Source organism: Rhamphochromis longiceps, linkage group LG5 (assembly GCF_057381845.1).
Source record: "Rhamphochromis longiceps isolate RC_006_pf linkage group LG5, R_longiceps_female_GT1.1, whole genome shotgun sequence".
Classification (NCBI taxonomy): Eukaryota; Metazoa; Chordata; class Actinopteri; order Cichliformes; family Cichlidae; genus Rhamphochromis; species Rhamphochromis longiceps.
Window position 1 is genome coordinate 41,835,249 of NC_140561.1, and position 22,012 is coordinate 41,857,260.

Sequence of the window (22,012 nt, forward strand, 5' to 3'; positions counted from 1 at the left end):
GCTTTCTGGGTTTATTAAGGAAATGATTTAAAAACACACGAAGAGTGAAGCAGGTCAGGCTGTCACAGTTACCCTTTCACTTTCTGCATTATTAGCAGAATCACAAACCTCTTTAGCAAAGTCACAGAACGTGGTCGTTGAAGCTCAGGCTGCTGATTTCAGAGCAGTTTCATCTCCAGTCTAAATATTAATCACTGAGAACTGATTGAGACTTTGTCTTCGTCACATAAACACTTTTTGTTAATTGTTCTAACTTTTTCCCCGAGCTGTAGCGTGGCATTTACAGACTCTGCTCATCTGCACTCCTGCTGTTCACTTTTTTGGAATTACACAGCAGGAGGAGAGAAACTCAAAGAGGCAGAAAATGAGTCTGAGTGCAGCGCCGAGGGAAGGAAATGTTCTGATGCTTTTTCTATGGATACAATAGTAACGACTCACATGACACATACGTCCCCAAATGTTTTATTCAAAACACGAAGCACTTTGTCACTCTGTGTTTATTATGATTATTATCGGAACGAGTGGGTGATAAGCCTGTTTGTGATAATCACAGATGCTCCAAAGTGTACATTCAGCACCGCAGTAAAGGTATTTCTACATTTCTCTGCAGCTTTGTTGCTTTAGAGTTTTGCACAAATGAAATCAGCAGATTAATGAGCTGATCGAGGCTTTTATGCAGCTGTGTTTGAATCATTTTAAGTGAAAATAAGAAACATTTCATGTTTGGTTTGTTTCATTTTAATATTGTGGAAGATTTTTGTGAACTTGTCCCAAAACTGATGATTATTCAAATATCCGTCTGTCGCTGGCGTTTCATGTCCTCGTTGTTCAGTTTGCAAATTATATTTTCCTCCAAAGAGACAAAATGAAGAAGCTCGTATGACACGTGCTGCAGGTGCTGCTCATCAGAGACGCCAATATTTATCGATATATTTATGGGTAACGAAGACGATTCCTCCGAAAGGTTCTTGGCCGCTAACAGCTGATGTCTCCTGCTGATGTCATCACCTTACAGGTGCCACGCTGTGAATGGTTAGGGTCGATACCTCGGCCCCTTCATTAAAACAGCACTGCACCTTCAAGGTGTCCAGAAAGCTTTGGGTGACATCACAGTGGCTACGCCCACTTCTGGGCAGCCGATTGGACGTAGTGCTGGCGTCGTGTCATTGTTCTTACTTCTAGTCAGCTCCTCGACTTGAACAAACCCCCCCCAGCCTGTGGAGGAGCCGCTCTCTGTTCACACGTACAGGCTCGCTCTGAGGTAATGAAAACATTATTCTTCCATTCAGGTGATTATGCACTAATGAAACCATACATTTTCTTACCTATAGACGTCCACAGTGAAGCCTTACAGAGAAAAAACCAAATAGGCCTGCCTTCATCTCGCCGTCAGAACATTTGTTCTCTGATTGACTCTGATTGACTTCCTGTGCTGTAATTCAGAAAGTCCTCCAGAGACTCGCTGACAGATGGATTTTCAGAGACCTGCTTTGACCTTATCAGCACGGAACAAAGATATTTCACTTAGCAAGGCGGCTTTCATCCTGACAGAAGCACCGCAGCACACTTTAGCATTCACTGCAACGAGACGTCCACACGGGCACAAAGGAGGCCTCGCACTCGTGAACGCACCTCCTACAACGAACGGGTGCAGCCTGTGACGGCGTGCTAATCCAACCAGCAGCAGACACAGGAAGAACATCTGTGATGAACAGAGGAACATCGTCACCATCAGCAGATCCTCGTGCTGCTCCTCATTGCCTGTTATGTATCTCCTCTTCATATTTAATGTTTCTAATCGTGAGCTCAGGCTGCATCGGCCTCTTGGATCTGTGTGATGTCTGTCTGCTTCTGTGTGTCGGGCTGACCTGACTCACTGAAAAGCTCCATGCGGTCTTATTCTGTCTCCACATGTTGATGGGCGAGTTGTTCTCTGCCCGAGTTCTGTCAGCGAGGAGGATCAAAAACTATGAATATTCAGTAAGAATTCCCCGTCCGGAAACACAGTGCTGCTGTGCTGTCATCTCAGGAACAGAAGCCCCGCCCACCAAGTCTTCTGTTTGTTGGGGATAGCCAACCAAAGGTAAGTTGCCTTTAAGGAGGAGGAGCTAAGAATTGCTTGTTTCAGATTGGACAGGCTGAGGCCCGGCATCAGTTAAAGAAGGATTATTCTGAAGTGTAAATCATGCAAAGCTGCTTGAAGGCTTGTGTCATCCTTCTGGGATGGAGGTCGGTTCATTTCTGACTGTTCGGTTTGTTACAAACCTGCATCGGTTCAAATACTGTTAAGGCTGCACAGATGACAACAAAGAGTTTCGCTGTGAAGCATTACACACCTTTGTTTCTGACACACACTGCTGGGAGTGTTTCTGCTGTGGGAGTGACAGAAACAACACTCGCGTGCTCTGGGAGGCGAATGCAGCACGAGTTTGTCTTTAAAAAATGTTTAGTAGTGTTAAACTGGTAAATATAGAAGAAGACTTGAACACAGCAGCACACACGCGTAAAGGGGAAAAGATCCGGTTTAAAAATTGTTTTACAAAGTGTGTGAAGTATTTCGACTTTATAATCCAGAGAAATCACAAACTGAGGTCAACGCTTTATTCACTCCACATAAATGGTGTTTGGAGGTGTGTTTGGGGTCGTTGTGCTGTTGAAAAATAAATGAGTTGATGGCGTGTTGCTGCAGGATGCTGTGGTGGCCATGCTGGTTCAGTCTGCCTTCAGTTTTAAATAAATCCCCAACAGCGTCACCAGCAAAGCCCTCCACACCATCACACCTCCTCCTCCATGCTTCACAGTGGGAACCATGCATGTAGAGACCATCGTTCACCTTTTCTGCGTCGCACAAAGACACGGCAGGTGGAACCAAAGGTCTCAGATGTGGGCTTATCAGACCAAAGCACAGATGGTCTAATGTCCTCCTCGTGTTTCTCAGACCAAACAAATCTCTGCTTGTTGCTTTTCCTCAGTCGTGGTTTCTCAGCAGCTGTTTGACCATTAAGGCCTGATTCCCACAGTCTCCTCTGAACATGCAGAGATGTGTCTGCTACTGGAGCTCTGTGTGGCATTTATCTGGGCTCTGATCTGAGCTGCTGCTAACTTGTGATTCCTCGGATGAATGTATCCTCAGCAGCAGAGGGACTCTGGGTCTTCCTTTCCTGGGGCGTCCTCATGTCACAGTTTCATCGTAGTCTTGATGGTTGCGACTGCACTTGGGGACACATTCAACGTTTTAGCAGTTTTCCAGACTGACTGACCTCCAGTTCTTAAAGTAATGATGTTGTTTCTCTTTACTCAGCTGATTGAATTCTAATAGTTGTCAAACCGAGCTGTCAGCTGTGCACCAACATGACTTCTGCACAACACAACTGATGGTCCCAACGTCATTAAGAAGGCACGAAACTCCACCAACGAACCCTGGCAGGCACACCTGTGAGGTGAAACCATGTCAGGTGACGACATCATGAAGCTCATTGGCCAAGAGTCTGCAGCGCTGTCAACAAAGCAAAGAGTGGCTACTTTCAGTCTGGACACGCCCCTGCCTGTAGCAGAACACTGGTGAACCTTTGGGGGGAAATTCAGCTCTAACACCCGACGACAGTTTCTGGAAGCTTTCAGCTGAGCTGCTAACGATGGCGATCCCACGCTTCACGCACTGATCACACGTGTGCGTGTGATGTCTCTTCTTCCCCGTCTCTTCATATTTGCACACGTCTGTGTTCCCCTCTTGACTTTGATGCATTTGCACTCAGATTTCATGTCGGCTTCTTATCGGCATCCAGAGAAAATAAGATGAGGGCTTTTGTTCCCGCGTTACCAACACTTCCGTAAAAACGCTCCAACCGCCATTCATACGTTAGAGCAAAGCGGCGGGAAAAGCAATAAATGTAAAGGCTGCAGAGAGCGTTTGAAAGGATTTAGTGTCCATCAGCGCCTGCATGTGTCATTTTCCATTTCTTTCTGTTTTATCTCGACACCTCCGGCTCTTTTCCTCGAGAAGCACTTATCTGTGGGTGTGTGTGCGCCCCGCTGCCAAGATTATTCAAATCCCGCTCTGTCGGAGGAGGAGAAGAGGGGATATCAGGTGCCAATTACTGCTGTTCCCTGTCTTTTGCATGCAATTATACTCTCATTATCCAACCTCCCGAGTCTGAACGAAAACCCGAATCAGTCACTAACACGTCCTCCCGTGGGAGCGAAGGGAAAGGATGTTTGTGAGGTTTGCCAGGCTGTGGCGGTACTAACAGTTACAGTCACAGAAACGTGATTGTGCACAGGCTCGATGCTGAGTCTGTGCTGCAGGCCGCCGTGTGTTAGCGACGTGAGCCAACGAGGTAACGAGCTCTGATAAGATGATCAGCTTTGTATTCAACATATCTGAAGGACCGTTTAAGGAGCTAACAGAAGCACACCTGTAGCACAGACAGCTGCAGCACTGCGGTGATGGTTTAAACCGACGTCTTTTTTATCTGAAGCAAAGAAAACGACGAGTTCCTGCTGTTTGTTTTTGTCACACAGACAAATCAGCAAAGATCAAAATGCTGATAAAAGTTATGCAGAGATAAACATTTCAAACTCAGAGTGCAGACGTACAAGAGCCTGTTGGTCCGTCGTGTCTCATGAACTCACATAACTCTTATTCGGGTTTTTTAATGTTGTGCTCCGACTGTTGGAGATTCCTTAACTGTTCCCACATTCCAGCTTTCTGGCTTGCAGTTGTTCCAAGTAACTGCCGTGTTTTTTCAGCCCAATCTGCACATTTCTCAAAGCTCCCGAATGAAAATGAAAGCTCACAGTGGAGGAGTTTCAGTGAAGACTGCACAGAGACACAAATAAATATAATAAATAAAGGAAGGATGATTTTGAACAGATCCAGTAAATTCGATTTAATTCCCAGAGCTTCATCGATACTCAGCCAGACATCTTTGGCACAAAGTCTTTGCAGTTTCCTCGTTTCTTCCTGACCAGTTTTTAACCCTGATCAGTATTAATGTCAGCTCTCACGTATTTGCATCTGCTGTTTGTCCCAGTGGAAGCAGTCCAGGCAAAGATTCCCAGACCTCCCTCTCTTTGGCACCTCCTCCCGGTCGGAGCGATAACCAGGTGTTCCTTTTCCAGCCGAGAGGCTCAATCGCTCCACGGCGTTGCTCCTGGGCTCCTCGCCCCATCGCCGAGGCTGAGACGCTCTGCAGAGGAACCTCCGTTATTCTTTTACTCTATTCATTGCAGCAGCTTGTGCTCATAGGCGAAGGGAAACTGACAGCTGCAAAGCTTGTGAGCATCAGTGAGTATGTGGGTGTAAGTGGGACTGAAACCACGCCCCCTTGTACCTGAAACATCTGTCAGGTCTTCAAACTCAGGAGATTTGCCAAGTCAGTTCATGCTTTTGGTTTGTCTGTCCCAACGTTTGGATTGCACCTTCACGGACACTGAAACAGCGACTGGAAGACTTTGGCCTGCAAAGACGATTCGCCCGTTGTGAACAACGTTTTCATTTCTCCGTGTCTGGATCGGGGGCAGCTCCCCACACCTCCCTGTGGTCACGACTAACACAGTATAAATGTTCACTGTTAGTCTGGTTTGCCTGAAACTTAAAGCCTGAAACGTTTTCTTGTGTTGTGCATGTTTTCGTCCTCGGACTGATTGTTTCCAGGGCCAGAAATAATCAGGACCTTTCCTCTGCAGTCAGAGCGCTGTGTATCTCATGGCTATAAAATCATCCACATTTTCCAACAAGAAATCGCTCCGGTTTGAAAAGCCATTGATCGCCCACTCAGACATAATGATGTTCTCACTCTCAATTATCATGAAAGCCTTCAAAATTGGTCTCCAGTGGGAACATCAGTGCCCTTATTGTCTCATGTATAGTAGTCAGAAGAGGCTTTTTGGTGTTACAGCGGGGTCATTACTGCTCGCAGCCACGCTACAGAAGTCAGCCAAAGAGACGACTGAAGATCAGCTCCACCCTGCTCTGCAGCCATCAGTAACTAACAGAGGGGTGGAGGAAGGTTTTTCTGGTTTCTCCACCTCTTCCATCAGAACTGACAAACCTCTGCTTCGCCTTTCAACCAACAAGGTCTTTGCTCTTCAACCCTGCATGCTTTAGGATGTTGTTCCTTCAGGTCATTCTGCTCTGAAATATTAATCTGGGCTATAAAGTAAGAATTGATAAGAGGAACGGAGAGAGTAAATAAGAGGAGAGGAGTTTCCCTGCACACCTGGACTGCAGCTGCTGTTACTGAGGACGTATTTATGAGGGTATCTAAACTGGACTAAAGATCAGAGGTTCAGTCCTGACAGCCGATGCCAAATCACAACAACAGTCACCTCAAGGTGCTTTATATTGTACAGTAGATCCTACAAGCAGCCTACGTCTATTGCAGCATAACTAAGGGAGGATTCAGGGTCACCTGGTCCAGCCCTAACTATATGCTTTAGCAAAGAGGAAAGTTTGAAGCCTAATCTTGAAAGTAGAGATAGTGTCTGTCTCCTGAATCCAAACTGGAAGCTGGTTCCACAGAAGAGGGGCCTGAAAACTGAAGGCTCTGCCTCCCATTCTACTTTTAAATACTCTAGGAACAACAAGTAGGCCTGCAGAGCGAGAGCCAAGTGCTCTAATAGGGTGATATGGTACTACAAGGTCATTAAGATAAGATGGGGCCTGATTATTTAAGACCTTGTATGTGAGCAGCAGGATTTTGAATTCTGGATTTAACAGGAAGCCAAAACAGGAGAAATCTGCTCTCTTTCTAGTCCCTGTCAGGACTCTTGCTGCAGCATTTTGGATCAGCTGAAGGCTTTTCAGGGAGTTTTTAGGACTTCCTGATAATAATGAATTACAGTCGTCCAGCCTGGAAATAATAAATGCATGAACTAGTTTTTCAGCGTCACTCTGAGACAGGATGTTTCTAACTTTAGAGATGTTGCACAAATGGAAGAACGCAGTCTTACATATTTGTTTAATATGTGTATTGAAGGACATGTCCTGGTCAAACATGACTCCAAGGTTCCTCACAGTGTTACTGGAGGCCAAGGTAATGCCATCCAGAGTAAGGATCTGCTTAGAGACCATATTTCTAAGATGTTCAGGGCCGAGTAAAAGCCTGCTGCTTCACAGAAAGCAAACATTTCTGAAGCTGTAAAACTGTAAAATTACATTAAAACATCCTAAATGTAGGCTCGCCTTCACATTTTCCAAAGTCAAGTTTCCCATTGGCCGATTTTGGGCCCCGGGCCTTATGCTTGAGCCCCCCGCATCAAAATATTAACAGTGCAGAGATCAGCCACGCAGTAATTCACCTGCACGGAGTCGCAGTAAAAAGAGCATCGTTTTTATTTTCCCGGCAGCGGTCTCCTGCCCACACGCTCCTCCACTAACCTTCGTGTGACAGCTCGATGCAGTCACGGTTCAGTTCAGCCGTGACACCACATGTATTTCCTGCGCTTATGCAATCCCTCCTCTTAAGACGTAAAAGCATCTCCAGTGTGGGTTTGGTGTGCGTGACTCGAGGATGCCGGTGGGCGTTTCTGCAGGAAAGGTCCTGTGCAGGGAAACCGTGAAGAAGCAAAGGTCCTGAAAACAGTGAGCAGCTGAGCTCAGAGTCTGCAGCGTTAGCCTCCGCTGACTGCTGAATCACAGTAGGAGGCGGTCTGTCTGCTCAGCCTCCAAACTAGTAAAAAGAAATAGATAATAACTGCGTGCATTTATTTACTGTTCCCCGGCGGGCAGCGAGCAGCTCCACTAACACTTCAGCATCACGACACTCAAATATTAAAAATACATCCAAAGGGTAAAAGTCGAAAACAGAAAACTGCACTTTTGAGGTCGTTTACTGTGTTTATTCACAGATTTCTGCATCATATGTTACTGCAGCACTTCTGTCAGGCTGCAGGCTTGTTATGCTGCTGGATGTTCATATTAAATGTTTCCAAAGATGAGATGGATGTGTCTATAGCACTCCTGCAGAGCCCAGGCTGCACACTGCTCTCAACACTCAGGTCATCCGTTTTTTCTACTCTTGGATCTGGATGATGTCACGGAGAAGAAACGTCCTTATATGGTCATCTCAGACACACTACCCATTCAAACCGTGTGTTTGTGAAAGTCAGCCAACATTAGTAGTTAAAATGCTTGTTTCAGAAAGAAGAAGAACAGAGGAGCTGAATTAAAGGAGGCTTATTATGAACTGTGGATCATGCAAAGCTGCGTGAGTGGAGTCACGCCCCCCCTAAACACCCTCAAATAGTTGAATGAAGGATGCGATGCTGTCGTCCATCACTGCAGCTCTAATGCGGCGGATTAAAACCTCCCCGTTTGAAGTCTTTCAGGCGTCTGACGGCGTGAAAACGATCGGCTGCTCTGTCTTTGACAGAACACTGACAGCGTTCCCTCTCACTCAGAGTCACATCAGGACCTCAGATGTCTCTGTGATGTGTTCAAGTGCAACTTCCGCAGACACGGCCGATGCGAGGTGACGCCGAGTGTTTGATCGCCCAGCCTCTGTCTGCTCGAGTCCTCTGAGGCCGACGTGGTCTGTCAGCGGCCTGACGATGTCAATTAGCAGCTGGCGGGGAGTAAAGCCAACGCTGCGCTCACAGGGAAGAGGATTCATGCGTTCATGATGCAGCCGACGGGCAGCTGAGCAGCAACCTGTGAGCTGTTTGCTCATAGATGTTTGGTTCATTGATTGATATTTATTAGTGACTTTTGTGGGTTTTGGTGTCTCCGTGGTTGTTTCCTGTCCCCTGGAGGACATTTTGAGGACTTTATAGTTGTATTGTTGCTCTTCGTGGGGTTTTTATGAATCTTTTTCAGTCTTTGTGGTCGTTTTCATCTCCCTTGGATCATTTCACGTCTCTTTGTTTCTTTTGTGGCCTTATGTCCTCTCGTGGTTACTACAGCTCTCTTTGTGGTCATTTCACGTGTCCTTGAAGGCATCTTTAGCCTCTTTGTGGCTGTTTAGGTTTTTTCTTTCTTAATGCAAATCTTTTTCCTCTTTGAAGTTATTTGGCGTCTCTTTGTTTCCCTCTGACAAAACTTTCAAAAGGAAAAGTTAAAGTAACTTTATTATTAAAATGCATGATGCAATGCATTGATTTACACAGCAATAGGGTGGGAAGCTGAATTAAACGTTGTGTTTTCAGCTGAAGGCTGACTGAGGCTGTGTCGTCTGCAGAAACTGCCCCTCTGAAATCCAGCAGATCACGTCAGTGTGAATAAAACCTGAACTCCACATCTGTTAGGGAAGAGTTTAGCAGATGATGCCTGTAGCAGCTGATAAGTGTAGCTCCCTGAGGTGCTGCAATACCATCAGCTGCACCTGGAAATTTATAATCTGATGAGCTAACCAACCGAGGCCGTGCTCATGATGCTGCTGTTTAATGTCGAGCTGCTGACGCTGGACGGCTGCAGGTCTCTGAATGCTGCCAAGCCACACACACTCATGCCAATGCGCAGGACTGTGCAAAAGTCTTGCCCCTCATTTCTTTAGATTTTGCTTCCAAGGAGCCAGACTTTCTTATAATTTGTTAAAGTTGTTCTGTGGGACACTGGCTGCTTTTTCACTCTGGTCACTGCACTCTTTGTATCGTTTTTACAGGAATGATTTGGCTTGCCTCTTTTTATCATTCACATAAAATGCCTCCTAACTGTAGAGATGAAGCTGTGTCCTTCAGCTGGTGTAACTGTGGTGAGTTCAGGAAGCTGTTTGTGGACAAAAACACACCTATAAGACGGATGATCTGATATCGTCGTGTCGGTGTTGTTCCCACATCATCATGCAAATGTTGTTCCAGGATCAACATTGCAACTGACCAATCACATTGTTGTGACGTTATTCTTTTGCGCGCCAAGCCATTCGTGCATTTATGAAATTCCAATGTTGCAAGGACAATATCAATTCTGCTTACTGTTTATTAAAGAGTCAGGGTCCATTGATCGGCGGACAGAGGCAGTTTCTCGCAGCTTAAGTACAGTTTTTTGTTTTACGCCGTTTTTTCCCGAACATCACAACATTCTGATTGGTCACTTGCAATGTTGATCCTGGAACATTTAGTATGATGATGTGGGAACAACACCAGCACGACGATATCAGATCGTGCCTATAAGACTGTGGTAACTAGCGGCTCTGCCCGCAGAGCTGCTGATCCACGTCCGTGTTTTGGCGATTAATGAGGGTCTCACACAACTGATCCAGTCACAGCTTGCTGACGAAGGTCTGAGGGCTTCAGCGGTGACAGCCTTCGGCTCGCTCGGCTTCTTTGGCCTTTCACTGATTTTTTTAAAAAAGGCCTGGAAGCCGAGAATGAGTCACAGGTAATTATATTTATTGTGTGCAGGTGGTAAAATAATGAAGGACAACTTCAGAATAATCCACACAACACATAATCATTTATTATTGCTTCTACACAACTGGGGGGAAATGCATGAAAAATAATGCTCAGCGGCAGAGCGGCCGCACGCTGAGAGCACAGCGAGCGCTCTGAGCTGATGATGATGTGAGCACGAACGTGGCTCCAGGACAGCGGTTAGCTGGACTGTTAAACATAGGAGTCTGACTCACTGCTGGAGCCTCTGCTGGACGTCGGAGGAACTGCAGCGCTGACACAAAAGCTCACTGAGATCGGGGTCGTCCGTTAGGCCGGCCGGGGTCTCTCGGTACCTCACGATTGTGTTTCACCAGCTTGGAGCTGGAACGCGACCTTGGAGGAAATGAAAAATGAGCCTCCGTAACATCAGAATCACACAGCATGCCGTTCTCCCATTTGGATTCTTCAGACATTTGGCTGACGGTCTCACTCTGAGCGACTTCAGTGCTCAAGGACGCTCGCCGAGCCAAAATATCTGATAAATGACTCAAATCTGACAAAGTCAGACAGAGAGCTCTGTGTCTGGATCCAGTGGAAATGCTCTCAGTGCAAATCTGTCCCCACATCACAGCATAATTGAATTGTGCTATTGGATTTCACTCAGTTGTGCTCGGCTATCAGAGAGAATATAATGAAGCACTCATTTGAGCAATGAGTGCTGCCAGACGCTCGGAGCTGCACACGATGACACTGAGCCGCTCGCCTTGGTGCGGGAGCCGCCAGAGGAGCGCCGGGTCATGTGACTCACACCTGCGACAGGTCATGTGGTTCACACCACGGGCCTAGAGACAGCACGGTGAGGCTAAAGCACCAGACCAAGATTCAAGAGGACTAACTCCATATTTCTAGGCTTCAACTCTACTAGATCAGCTTTGCATGATTCACAGCCCAAAATAATCCTTCTTTATCTGACACTGGGCCAGTGTCTTCCGATTGGCTGTCCCTCACAAACATGATTGTTTGCAAAGATGGGCGTGTCTCCAGTCTGCCAATGATGAAAATGCAACACCAGTAACAAAAACATCAGGATGTTGTGTACAATTAAAAAAATGTGAATAAATGTGAATCAGATATGAATCTCTGAGATCAGGCTTTATGTTTTTATTCATTGACACAGCGTCCCGACGTTTCTGGAACCTGGTTATAGATCCTTGTGTGCTTGTTTGTGGCTGATGTCATTTGTTGTTAGTAGTAAGCGTCATGTGACGGATTCACATATTCACTGATTATGAAATGGGAGCGGTTCATCATAACTGAGCAGTAAAAAATTACTATAACGTGTACTTGATGTTTCCACACTCACAGACACTGGCTCTACGGTTAAGATTCAAACTTTCCTTTTTGCTAAAGCATATAGTTAGGGCTGGACCAGGTGACCCTGAATCCTCCCTTAGTTATGCTGCAATAGGCTGCCGGGGATTCCCATGATGCACTGGGTGCTTCTTCTTCGCTCACTATGTGTTATCAGACCTCTCTGCATTGAATCGTTAGTTCTTATTGATCTCTTTAAAAATGACAAAGTCTTGATCTTTGGACGTAGCTGGTTCCCTGGTGTCCTCTGCCCTCCTCAGACAGGAAGTAGTTGGGAGTACAGGACTCTGAGGCCGCTCTGCTGAGCACACAGAAACTGTCCAATGAGCACCTGCAGAATCTGAAGTTGAGGTCTAAATTCACTAAACCGCTGTGAAGTGGCTGCTCCAGCATGAACTGCAAATTTGTAACGAAACTCTGTCATTTCAGAAAGTCGGCATCAAAACAAAAATAATCCTCAGACTTGCTGAATCGTGATGTTCGCACATCGCAAAGCGACTGAAGAGAGACTGAGAAGGGTTTTTTCTCCTGCAGGCAGTCCTGACACACAGATGGCAAATCTCACTCTCACAGCATCTGACTGACAAGAACGATGCTCAGCGAGCATGAAAGTGAGAATGAGAGCAGGTGCGCTCACCTGGTGTTCATACAGCAGCCCAACATACAAACAGCGTGGTTTCTCCAGCTCTGGGGTAATCTTAAAAACCTCTAAGGCTGCTGAAGAGACTCATGGTGTCAAAATGTTTTGGTGTGATTTCAGTAAAGGCCGTCTGCAACATCCACGGGACTGCTCTGACCTGTCGATAACATTTCAATTAAACCGAGCTTAGTGTGTGACTGAACCGTTAGCGTGGCCGTGATGCCATGTTACATACAGCAGCACAGTGCTAGCTGAGTGACGTCAGCAAATACAGGAAGTAACCACCGTGACCTTTACACTCACGTCGTGTTAATGAAAGTTTCATGGATGTAAAAAGAAGGGGGCAGGCTCATCCACTGTAGAGCTCCGCCCCCAGGCTGAAATGATGCAATAAATAGTTTTAAAGTGTCTCTGTGGATATTTTGTTGACTCCATTTACATACAGGGGAGATTTACACATACGTGGCTTCACCTCTTGCCCCCCACGCCTGTGTAAAATTTTCTAGATCCGCCACTGGGCTCAGTGAAACCAGGAAACAACATCGCCAGACAAACCCTGACATGGAAGCTGCAAGTGAGGAGAGAGGAGACCTTTTTGGAGACCTCCAAATGACAGACCCACAAAGGCTCACTTTGGAGGACGCTCACCGACGGCCAACGATGGGTGTCGGGCTTAAAACAGTAAGGACGTGGCACCCTGCTGTAAGCAGCTGCTCAAACACTACATTATATAAGTTAACTTTCACACTTTGTTGTGTCTGTAAAGTTATTCAGTTATTAAACCAGGTCCACATGAATCCATCCCAGGAGAAGTGTGAGTGTTATTTTTATCGTGGTCTGACAGTGAGCTTCTTTAATGACTTAACTGTCAGAAAAAGTCGTCATTCTTCTGTGAAACTCCAGCAAACTCACAGCCCACAGAGGTCGAGTTCACTGTCACTGAAAAGCCAGGACACATTCAGTTTTTGGAGGTTAAACGTGATTCTCGAGTGAGCGGGCTGGTTTCTGTGACGATGAATAGTTTCTGGATTTCTGCATTGAATCCTCGTAAAACATCGTCTGATATTCAACATAATTTTAGACAAACAGAACAACAGCACACTCCTAACACAGAAGTGCACAGTGATGTGTTTGAAGGGGAAAAGCTCTTAAAGATGAGATGAGATAGCCTTTATTTGTCAGTTGCAGGTCTTTTGCCCACAACCGAGATGACAGACCTTGCCGACCGTACATACAATACAAACATCACATTGGGGAGACAGGTCAGGCTAGGTAGCGAGGAAAAAAAACATTGAAATGTGCAACACAAAAGGATAATACAGGAATGCACAAATTATCAACACACCATAACACAATAAACACAGACAGCAACATGGGAAACATGGGAACAGCAGAACCTCACATGAACCTCACAGTTTCATAGTTTCAGGATCGCACCAGGGTCCGGATCAGAACCCTGTAGGTCAGTAAACATCAGTAAACATCATGGGAGTCAGTTTGGTGGGATTAGAAGCGGCTCCCTGGCAGCTGCATTTACTATCAATAACAATAAAAACTGATCTACAGATCAAAGTCATACTGTGAACCTCGCTGCGTCAGTTTCAGCACTTTGCGTCGTTCGACAGTTTCTTCTTTTTCAGCCATGCTGTTGATGACTGACGCTGATCTTTGTCCCACTTTCTTGTTCCTCCCACAGACGAACGTGGCTGCTGTGGCCTCTTCACTGGTGTTGTGGTTTGAACTTCCAGGTTTTAAACAAGGCCTGGGTTAATAAACTGTGCGACTGTTGGTCGAAGACCGAGGAAGAGGAGAGGGGCATGGCAGGTTAGCAGGCAGCGAGAGAGAAGGAAAAGCAGGAGAGCAAGGACTCTAAATATGGGAACTATGACCAGCTGATTGGAGCTGCTCGGCAGTCTGAGGAGGTCTGTGGGTGTCATGAAGGACGACATGCAGAGGGTGATGGGGGCAGAAGATCTGCTGTGGCGAGCCATAATGGGATCAGCCATTTTGAATTTACAAGTCAGATATTTGATGTGAGATGCCTCCTGGATGCCATGTTTCTGACATGTGCCTCTGGGAAGGGGCCTCGGCAGATCCCGGACACACTGGAGAGATTCCGTCTCTCGGCTTTGGTGGGAACTCATTGGTGTTACTCAGAAGAGTCGGAGGAGTCCTACTACCTGGACTACCTCATTTATCTGGATTTATCCTAACATTAGCGATCAGCTTGGTTATAAACTCACTAACTAACCCACGGTTTAACCTGCGTTCAGATGAAAGAGGACTGTCAGCAGAGTGTTTGACAAAAGAAGCAGAAACCATCATATCAGAAAAATATGAAGAGATTAAAGACACAGTACAAGTATGTGAGTGTGTCTCTGTCTGTGTTTGTGTATCTGTGTGAGTGTGTGTGCGTGCGTCTGTGAGTGTGTGTGTGTGTGCAGCAGGTGAGTATTAGACGCTCTGACTGAACGCGTCTCTGCGCTGTTGTGTCTGTAAAGGAGCTGCTGTGTTAATAAAGCTGCGCCTGTTTGAAGCCGTGACGTTTCTAATCAGATATTAGATGATTGGATGTTTTACACGCAGGTTTGGTTCTGTTCTCTGTTTCACACGTTACAGCTGAAACTCGTCATTTCCACCAAAAAGTGGACAATGCGGCTCGTCAGAGAAGCGCGAGGACACCAGAGGCTGCTGCTGTCCGCGCGCACAGGTCCGAGGGATCTTCGGGAATGATGACGCCATTTACGCGGAGAACTAATTGGTTCTTAGGCGCTTCTGTCACACCTGTTGATGTGTAACGAGTTACGGTGGCGGTAAGACCCGGAGTTTGGCTGAAGTTACCTGGATGCCCGGAAGCGGGAAACGTGATTTTAACGTGAGTTTCTGAGGACACAACGGGAGGAAGCGGGCACCGAGCCTCACGCTCCCGTTCACGGTAACGGTCCGTGAGCCGGAGCACGCGCAGGCTGTTTGTTCGGCTTGTTTTGGCAGCACAAGCCCTGCGCTGATAATTACACAAACGCGCGTGGGCGGCGTGAGCGCGCGTGCGTGGATGAGCGAGAGAGAGCACGAGCGAGAGAGAAAGAGAGATAGAGAGAGGGGGCTGGTGGACCGTGAGGACCGCGCGCGCAGAGCTCCTCTCCTCGGCTCGTGTCGACTCCTCTCGCCGCCTCTCTTTGATCTTTTTCGGCCACTTTGTGCGCAGAAGCCCGGGAGCCTCCACGGAGTGCGCGAGCCCGCAGACAGGTGTGCACGGCGCAGTTATCGGAGCGGTCTATCGTCACGGGCTGTGACATCAGAGCCGCGCGTGGGCGGCGGGCTGCCGTTACCAGAGGAGTTACCGAGGAGTTACCGGAGTGTTGGGGCTCGCGGGGCCGGGATGGTACTCGTGCAACAAGCGGCAGGCTCGCGCGGCGCGGATGCCGTGGCTCCTCGCGCGGGATCCCAGCTGTGCCGGTGAGCGGGTGCTCTCTCTGCGGGGCGCGGGCCGGCCACGAGCCGCCGGATTTACGGACCTGTCCCGAGAACAGTCCCCTCGCGCCTCCTCGCGCTCCTGCGTTTTCCCGCTGCGTGACCGCACGGACCCCGGCGCCGGCATGGGCGGGCGCTCCGGCCTGCCCCTCCGCGTGCTGTGGATACTCCACGCGTTCCTGGACCTTGCGGGCTCCCAGGAGATTTACGCGCCGCACTCCATCCGCGTGGAGGGCGACGTGACGCTGGGGGGGCTTTTCCCGGTCCACGCCAGGGGGGTCCCGGGGACGCCGTGCGGGGACATCAAGAAGGAGAACGGCATCCACCGGCTGGAGGCCATGATGTACGCGCTGGACCAGATCAACGGCGACGATGAGCTTCTGCCCAACGTCACGCTGGGCGCGCGGATCCTGGACACCTGCTCGCGGGACACGTACGCACTGGAGCAGTCGCTGACGTTCGTGCAGGCGCTCATCCAGAAGGACACGTCGGACGTGAGGTGCACCAACGGGGAACCTCCGGTGTTCGTGAAGCCCGAGAAGGTGGTGGGGGTCATCGGGGCCTCGGCCAGCTCCGTGTCCATCATGGTGGCCAACATCCTGCGCCTGTTCCAGGTATGAGTCAGTGTCACACCTGCGCAGAGACGCACACACACATCTCCCTCATAAACCCACAGTGTGAGTGTGTCAGAGTGTAATGACTCCTGCAGACAGAAGAACACGTTTCTGCTGGATTGAGTCGTGCAGGTGAAGCTGTGCGCGCGCGCGCTGGTTTCTGGATCATGTTAATGATGCAGGTTCTGGTCGTGTTCCTCGAGCTGTTCAATCAATCTTTAGTGTGTTTGTGTTTCAGGTTTATCTGCTGCTGCACTCTCGGTGTGCGTGTGTGTGTGTGTGTGTGTGTGTGTGTGTGTGTGTGTGTGTGTGTGTGTGTGTGTGTGTGTGTGTGTGTGTGTGTTGCTGGGTTTTGAAACAGAGGTGATCACTGAGCTCCCTCTTGGGTGGGGTTTGATTGAATCGCGTGCTAAATAAGAAAGACTTTTAAAGTTTTTGTCATGAGAGAATTTTTGGTGTTCAAAAAGGTGAGAAATGTGTAAGAAGAGCTGGAGGCTGACAAATCCAGGAGGCAAACCACACAAACGTTCAGTGCATGAAAAACCACATCCTGGCCTTTGTTTTCCTCCCCAGGACAGGCTGAGGGGGGTTGTGGTCCTCACAGGGTTAACCCTGATCATCTGGTTTTACTGCCACGCTAACTCTGACCCCCTCTGTTTGAATTCTCTCACTGCCCTAACCTGAGAGGGGCATCGGGGGTCTGGTGGCGCCTTCAGCTGGCTGTGATCCCCGGGTTCGGATGGTGTGGTTGGTCAGGTCGGTAGCAGAAGCCCCGCAGGTGAAAGGGAAACGGACGAGCAGCTGTTAGAAGGAAAAGGTCAACGAGGCTGTAAGAAAAACACCAGCGAAGAAGAAGTGCCTGGCGTTTGGAGCAGACGTGACAGAAGCTGACAGCTGTGCCGGGTCTGAATGTGTCGCAGTGGGTTCAGTGATTTCTGACTGGATGAGCTGAGGTGCTTTAAATGGAGGATTTTTCTGAAAACACCTGCTGTGTCCGTGTTTGCTGAAGGGATGAGAGGCGAGGGGCAGCCAGCGGACGTGCAGAGATTTAATGAGGAGGGTTTTTGGATTGTGAGGATGGAGTTGAGCTCAGATCAGTGTGAGCTGATGAGAGAGGGAGGGCTGGGTCTGCCTGTTGTACAAACCACCGTCTCCATCGAGCGCTGCTCAGGCGATCTGCCTGTATTTCCAGGTGTATCACTTTAAGCCCGCCTCTCTGTATCTGCTCGTGTTGTGTTAGAGGTCTTCAGGACCATCGACGTTCCGTCTTAAAGACGTTGTAAATCCACTTCACCCTGCTGTGTGTGTCACTGTGTTACTGCTGCTATAATCTGTGTGGCTGTATGTGATTCAGCTCCCGGCAACACCGAGCTGCATGAATTCATCCAAACTTCAGCTTGTAGTTTAAATGCTTAAAGACTTTTTTACTCCTGAAAGTCTGAGCCGAGGATTGTCCTGCTGATCTGCCTGCATCTCCCTGCCCTTCACACCGATTGGTCTATGTATGTGTGATGTATATATATATATTTATTTATGTGTGTGTGTGTGTGTGTGTGTGTGTGTGTGTGTGTGTGTGTACACACTTGTGAATAGATAAAAACTGGGCTAAAAACACCACAGCACTTTACAGGAAGGGCCAGAGTCGTCTCTATTTTTTGAGGCGACTGAGGTCCTTCAACATCTGCCAGAAAATGCTGAGGATTTTCTATGAGTCTGTTGTGGCCAGTGCGATCCTGTATGCTGTTGCATGCTGGGGGAGCAGGCTGAGGGTCGCAGATGCCAACAGACTTAATAAACTGATCCGTAAGGCCAGCAATGTTGTGGGGATGGAGCTGGACTCCCTCAAGGTGGTGTCGGAGAGGCGGATGCTGTCCAAGATAAAGACAATGTTGGATAACACCTCCCACCCACTCCATGACATGCTGGTCAGTCACAGGAGCTCGTTCAGTGAGAGACTGAGATTACCGAAAAGCACCACTGAACGACACAGGAAATCATTCCTGCCTGTGGCCATCTCCCTGTACAACGCATCCACTTAACACACTGTTTGCTGCTACAGCTACACATGTTTCTTTTCCAAATATTTATTTATGAGTGACTTATGTATGTATGTATATATATGTATATATTGTACTATTCTTAGTTAGCGTATTGTCTGTCTTGTCTTAATGTTGGTTTAAAATGGAGCACTGTAACAAAAAATAATTTCCCCCAGGGATCAATAAAGTATTCTGATCTGATCTGATCTGATCTGATAAGGAAATCTTCACAGTAATGTGACTGTTGACATGTGTTTGGGGAAGGCAAATGGGATATTGCACATGAGTTAGCTGATGCTAAAGAGTTAGCATAAATGTTAACCTTGCTGATGCACACGATGATGTTAGCTGATAGCCACAAACCCAGCCTCGGGGCACTAAGCTAGTGTGCTCCTAGTGCCACATAAACCCGTATAATTGGAGGGTTGTGTGAGGAAGAGCAGCAAATGAGACGAGAGGCCATCTTTCTTCTTGAGCTGGTCTGTCCTGGAGGTCAGCTGAGTTACGAGGTGAAGCACCGTTAGTTGTGTTTGTTGTGTAGCGCTAACCTGTTTTAAGCCGTTTACTTGTCAACTCTGAATCCTTTTCTGTAATCTGGGTCATTTGATCTTCTTGACTTTTCTGTTTGAGCCAAACCAAGGTTGCAGGTTTGAAACCTGCCCTGCGGTCCAGATCAAACAGCTGATCTGATGATGTGTTTATGACGGCTATTGTCTCTTTTAGCTGTTGTGAGTGTAAATTTCCTTGTGAGCAGGTTGACGGTTCGGTCACACTGGACAGCACGACTAGGAACAACTGGCGGTCGGTCGATGGTCATTTTTTCTGCTGGCGACCAACTGCAAGTAGTTACAGCAACTAACTGTTCACCCAGACGTTGTGAGAGATTCAGCCTCCGGGTGAATGCTTTCAGTCACACGGTGACTGCACAGGTCACCTGACGGGAGGCAACCTGTCTCCAAACAGTCGCGGTCTGACTCAGGCTGACTGCAGCCGCTCTTGCAAATAACCACAGTCTGATTATTGAATGCAGACATGTATCCCGAGTGACTGTGAGTGGTCACACGCCTGGTCTTCAAAGCAACCATTCTAATTGTGGCTGAGCTGTGCTCTCCAGCCATTAGCGTTAGCAATGCTGGTGCAAGGAGGGAGAAGCCTCGGCGCCATGATGGCGAACAACAAATCAGGTTCAAAGTTTTGTGCCCAGACTCGGCAGCTCGCACTCAGGTGGGCTGGAGGGATTTGGTGAAAGTGGACTGTTTAACGTTGCACCTCAGGAACATCTGTTAGGTGTCTGTCGGTCTGGATCTGGAAAGGTCATCATCAGCTCGTGGCGCTGTCTTTAAAGCATGACCTCACCTCAAGCTTTTAAAACACACAAGCGTCCTGTGAGTTTATGGTTATTGTAAACGGCGGTCGATGATGTGGTTTCAGATGGGCTGGTGATACTTGAATGTGTGAAGGAGGCCTTGTTTGGTTTTTAGTGAAATGGCGTCTGGCGTCCTGTCAAAGCTGGTTGGTCACCCATCCGCTGTTGGAGCACGACACCGTGCTGTTTGTGGTCAATAACATGAAGTATCGTGTACGTATACACCAGCAAGAGAGTGCAGATTCATATTAAGCCTTATATGATGAATAGTAAGCTGTTATAATAACCGTGCAGCTCCACGAGCCGTGGACAGACGCTTGTAGCACGCTGATGTAACGCTGCTTTGTTGGATTTGTGAAGCTTTGAGCCTTTTTTCAAACGTCGTTCAGTCTTTAAGGTGCTTTAAGGACATGAACGCCAACGTGCTGTTCATGTCACACTCCGTCACGCCGTCTCCACCAAGCTCTCACTTCTGTTGATAATATCGATCACAGAGTCTGCTACCGCAGTGAAACTGGGCCCGCTGATAATGTTTTGGCGTGCGTTGGACGTGTTAGCGTTTCTTTGTGAGGCACAGTTTCACAGCTTAATAACTTCTGTAAGCTTTTCAGAGCTTTGGCTCTCAGGCCGGCCAAACCTCCACCAGTTGAAAACAGATTTTGAAAAGAACTTAATGGGCCCGAGCTCAGGATGTTTTTAATAACAGACGCTGAAAAGCTGATTCTCAGTGGGAGCACAAAGTGTTTCTTCTATCTCAGACATTTCACAGCACACAGCATGAAAATGTTTTTTTGGGAGATGCTAAAAAACTGGCTCGACATCAAGTTTGGAGTCATATGAAGATAAACAGAAATGCTTTTTAATTTTTCAGTTAAATGTTGCTCAAGGAAAATATTTGGTGAGCAGTTTAAGAGGAATCAAATGAATTTAAACCATTGACGTCTCTGTTGTCAGGGACGCATTTCTGCAGGTTTAGCTGAAGGTAAATGAGTCAGACGGAGGAGGGACGGTCTGACCCCCTCTGTTCGAATTATCGAGAGGGTAATTATTTTGCCTGTGATGGAAAAGTCATCTGTTCCACAGCTGTTTCCACTTCATTAAACCCCTGATGTTCCTAAATGGCCTAGTTGGCACCAGAGTCACATCACAGACACATTAAGGCCTCGCTCCCTGGACTGCTGCCCCCCTCTGGTGGCTCGGAGGTCACAGCAGAGCCAGAAACTTTTACAGAACATGTAGGGCAGTGTGTTCTCATTAACATATTTATACAAACACATCAGCAGAGAGAAGACGGAGGTTCAGGGTTAAACTCTCCTCGCTAAAGTTCATGTTTGGGGCTCTCTGATGGGCGGAGACAAACGCCATCACGTGACAAGAACAAGACGTTAAACCGAACCTGAGCAGAGTTGATCCACCCACAGCAGGAGGTCAGTCGTGATCTGTTCAGAGAGACGCCTGTGATTACTATTTCCACGCCCCTGTGTATTCAGCGCTGGTGCCAAATGCAGTGATGTCATTGGTCAGGTCTTTGCATTCACGTGTGAATAAGGCTACATCCACACGTACATGGGTATTTTTGAAATCGCAGCTTCTTCTATGCGTTTGGGTCTTTCGTCCACATGTAAACGCCGTTTTGGATCACTGAAAACAGAGATGTTTAAAAACTCAGTTTTTGTGTTTACGTGCAGACGAGGAAAACTGAGATTTAGTCGCTCAACATCAAAGGTGTGCGCCACGTCATTGTTTACATGAGATGATTTCTACGATGGCAGATAGAGACACTGTTGCTGTTAATCTTACTATGTGCAGTTTTTACACGCTTACATAGACACACGCAGTTACTGTCAGACTGCTTCTGTGCGCCATCTTTGTTTACTCTTTCCCTCCCAGACTTCTAGACCTCTGATTGGCCAACATTTCTACATGTTTATGATTATATCGCATCCTGTTGCTTTGGCATGTTCTCAACAGCATTTGACTTTGTTTTTTTAAGCATAAATGGAAAATCTCAGTTTACATGTACGTGTGGATGTAGCTTAAATCGAGTTTGAGCCGCAATAATAAAATATTTTAAGTCACGAATTATACGCGTCTGGTGTGTGTCCGGCTTTTAGGTCTAGAACAAAGTGCTAGCGTTGAGTGCTAGTGTTCAGTGCTAGCTTTGAGTGCTAGTGTTCAGTGCTAGTGTTCAGTGCCAGCG

General features: G+C 47.5%; 1 protein-coding gene across 1 annotated transcript in view; it reads left to right on the plus strand.

Moving 5' to 3' along the window:
• The first annotated feature begins 15,515 nt into the window (after positions 1-15,515).
• grm7 (glutamate metabotropic receptor 7) overlaps positions 15,516-22,012 on the plus strand; it is a 160,295-nt gene continuing 153,798 nt past the window's right edge. Inside the window, exon 1 of the mRNA XM_085407707.1 lies at positions 15,516-16,407. Within this exon, the coding sequence (XP_085263833.1) occupies positions 15,742-16,407 (666 nt within the window). The 5' untranslated portion in view covers positions 15,516-15,741. The remainder of the gene's footprint in view (positions 16,408-22,012) is intronic.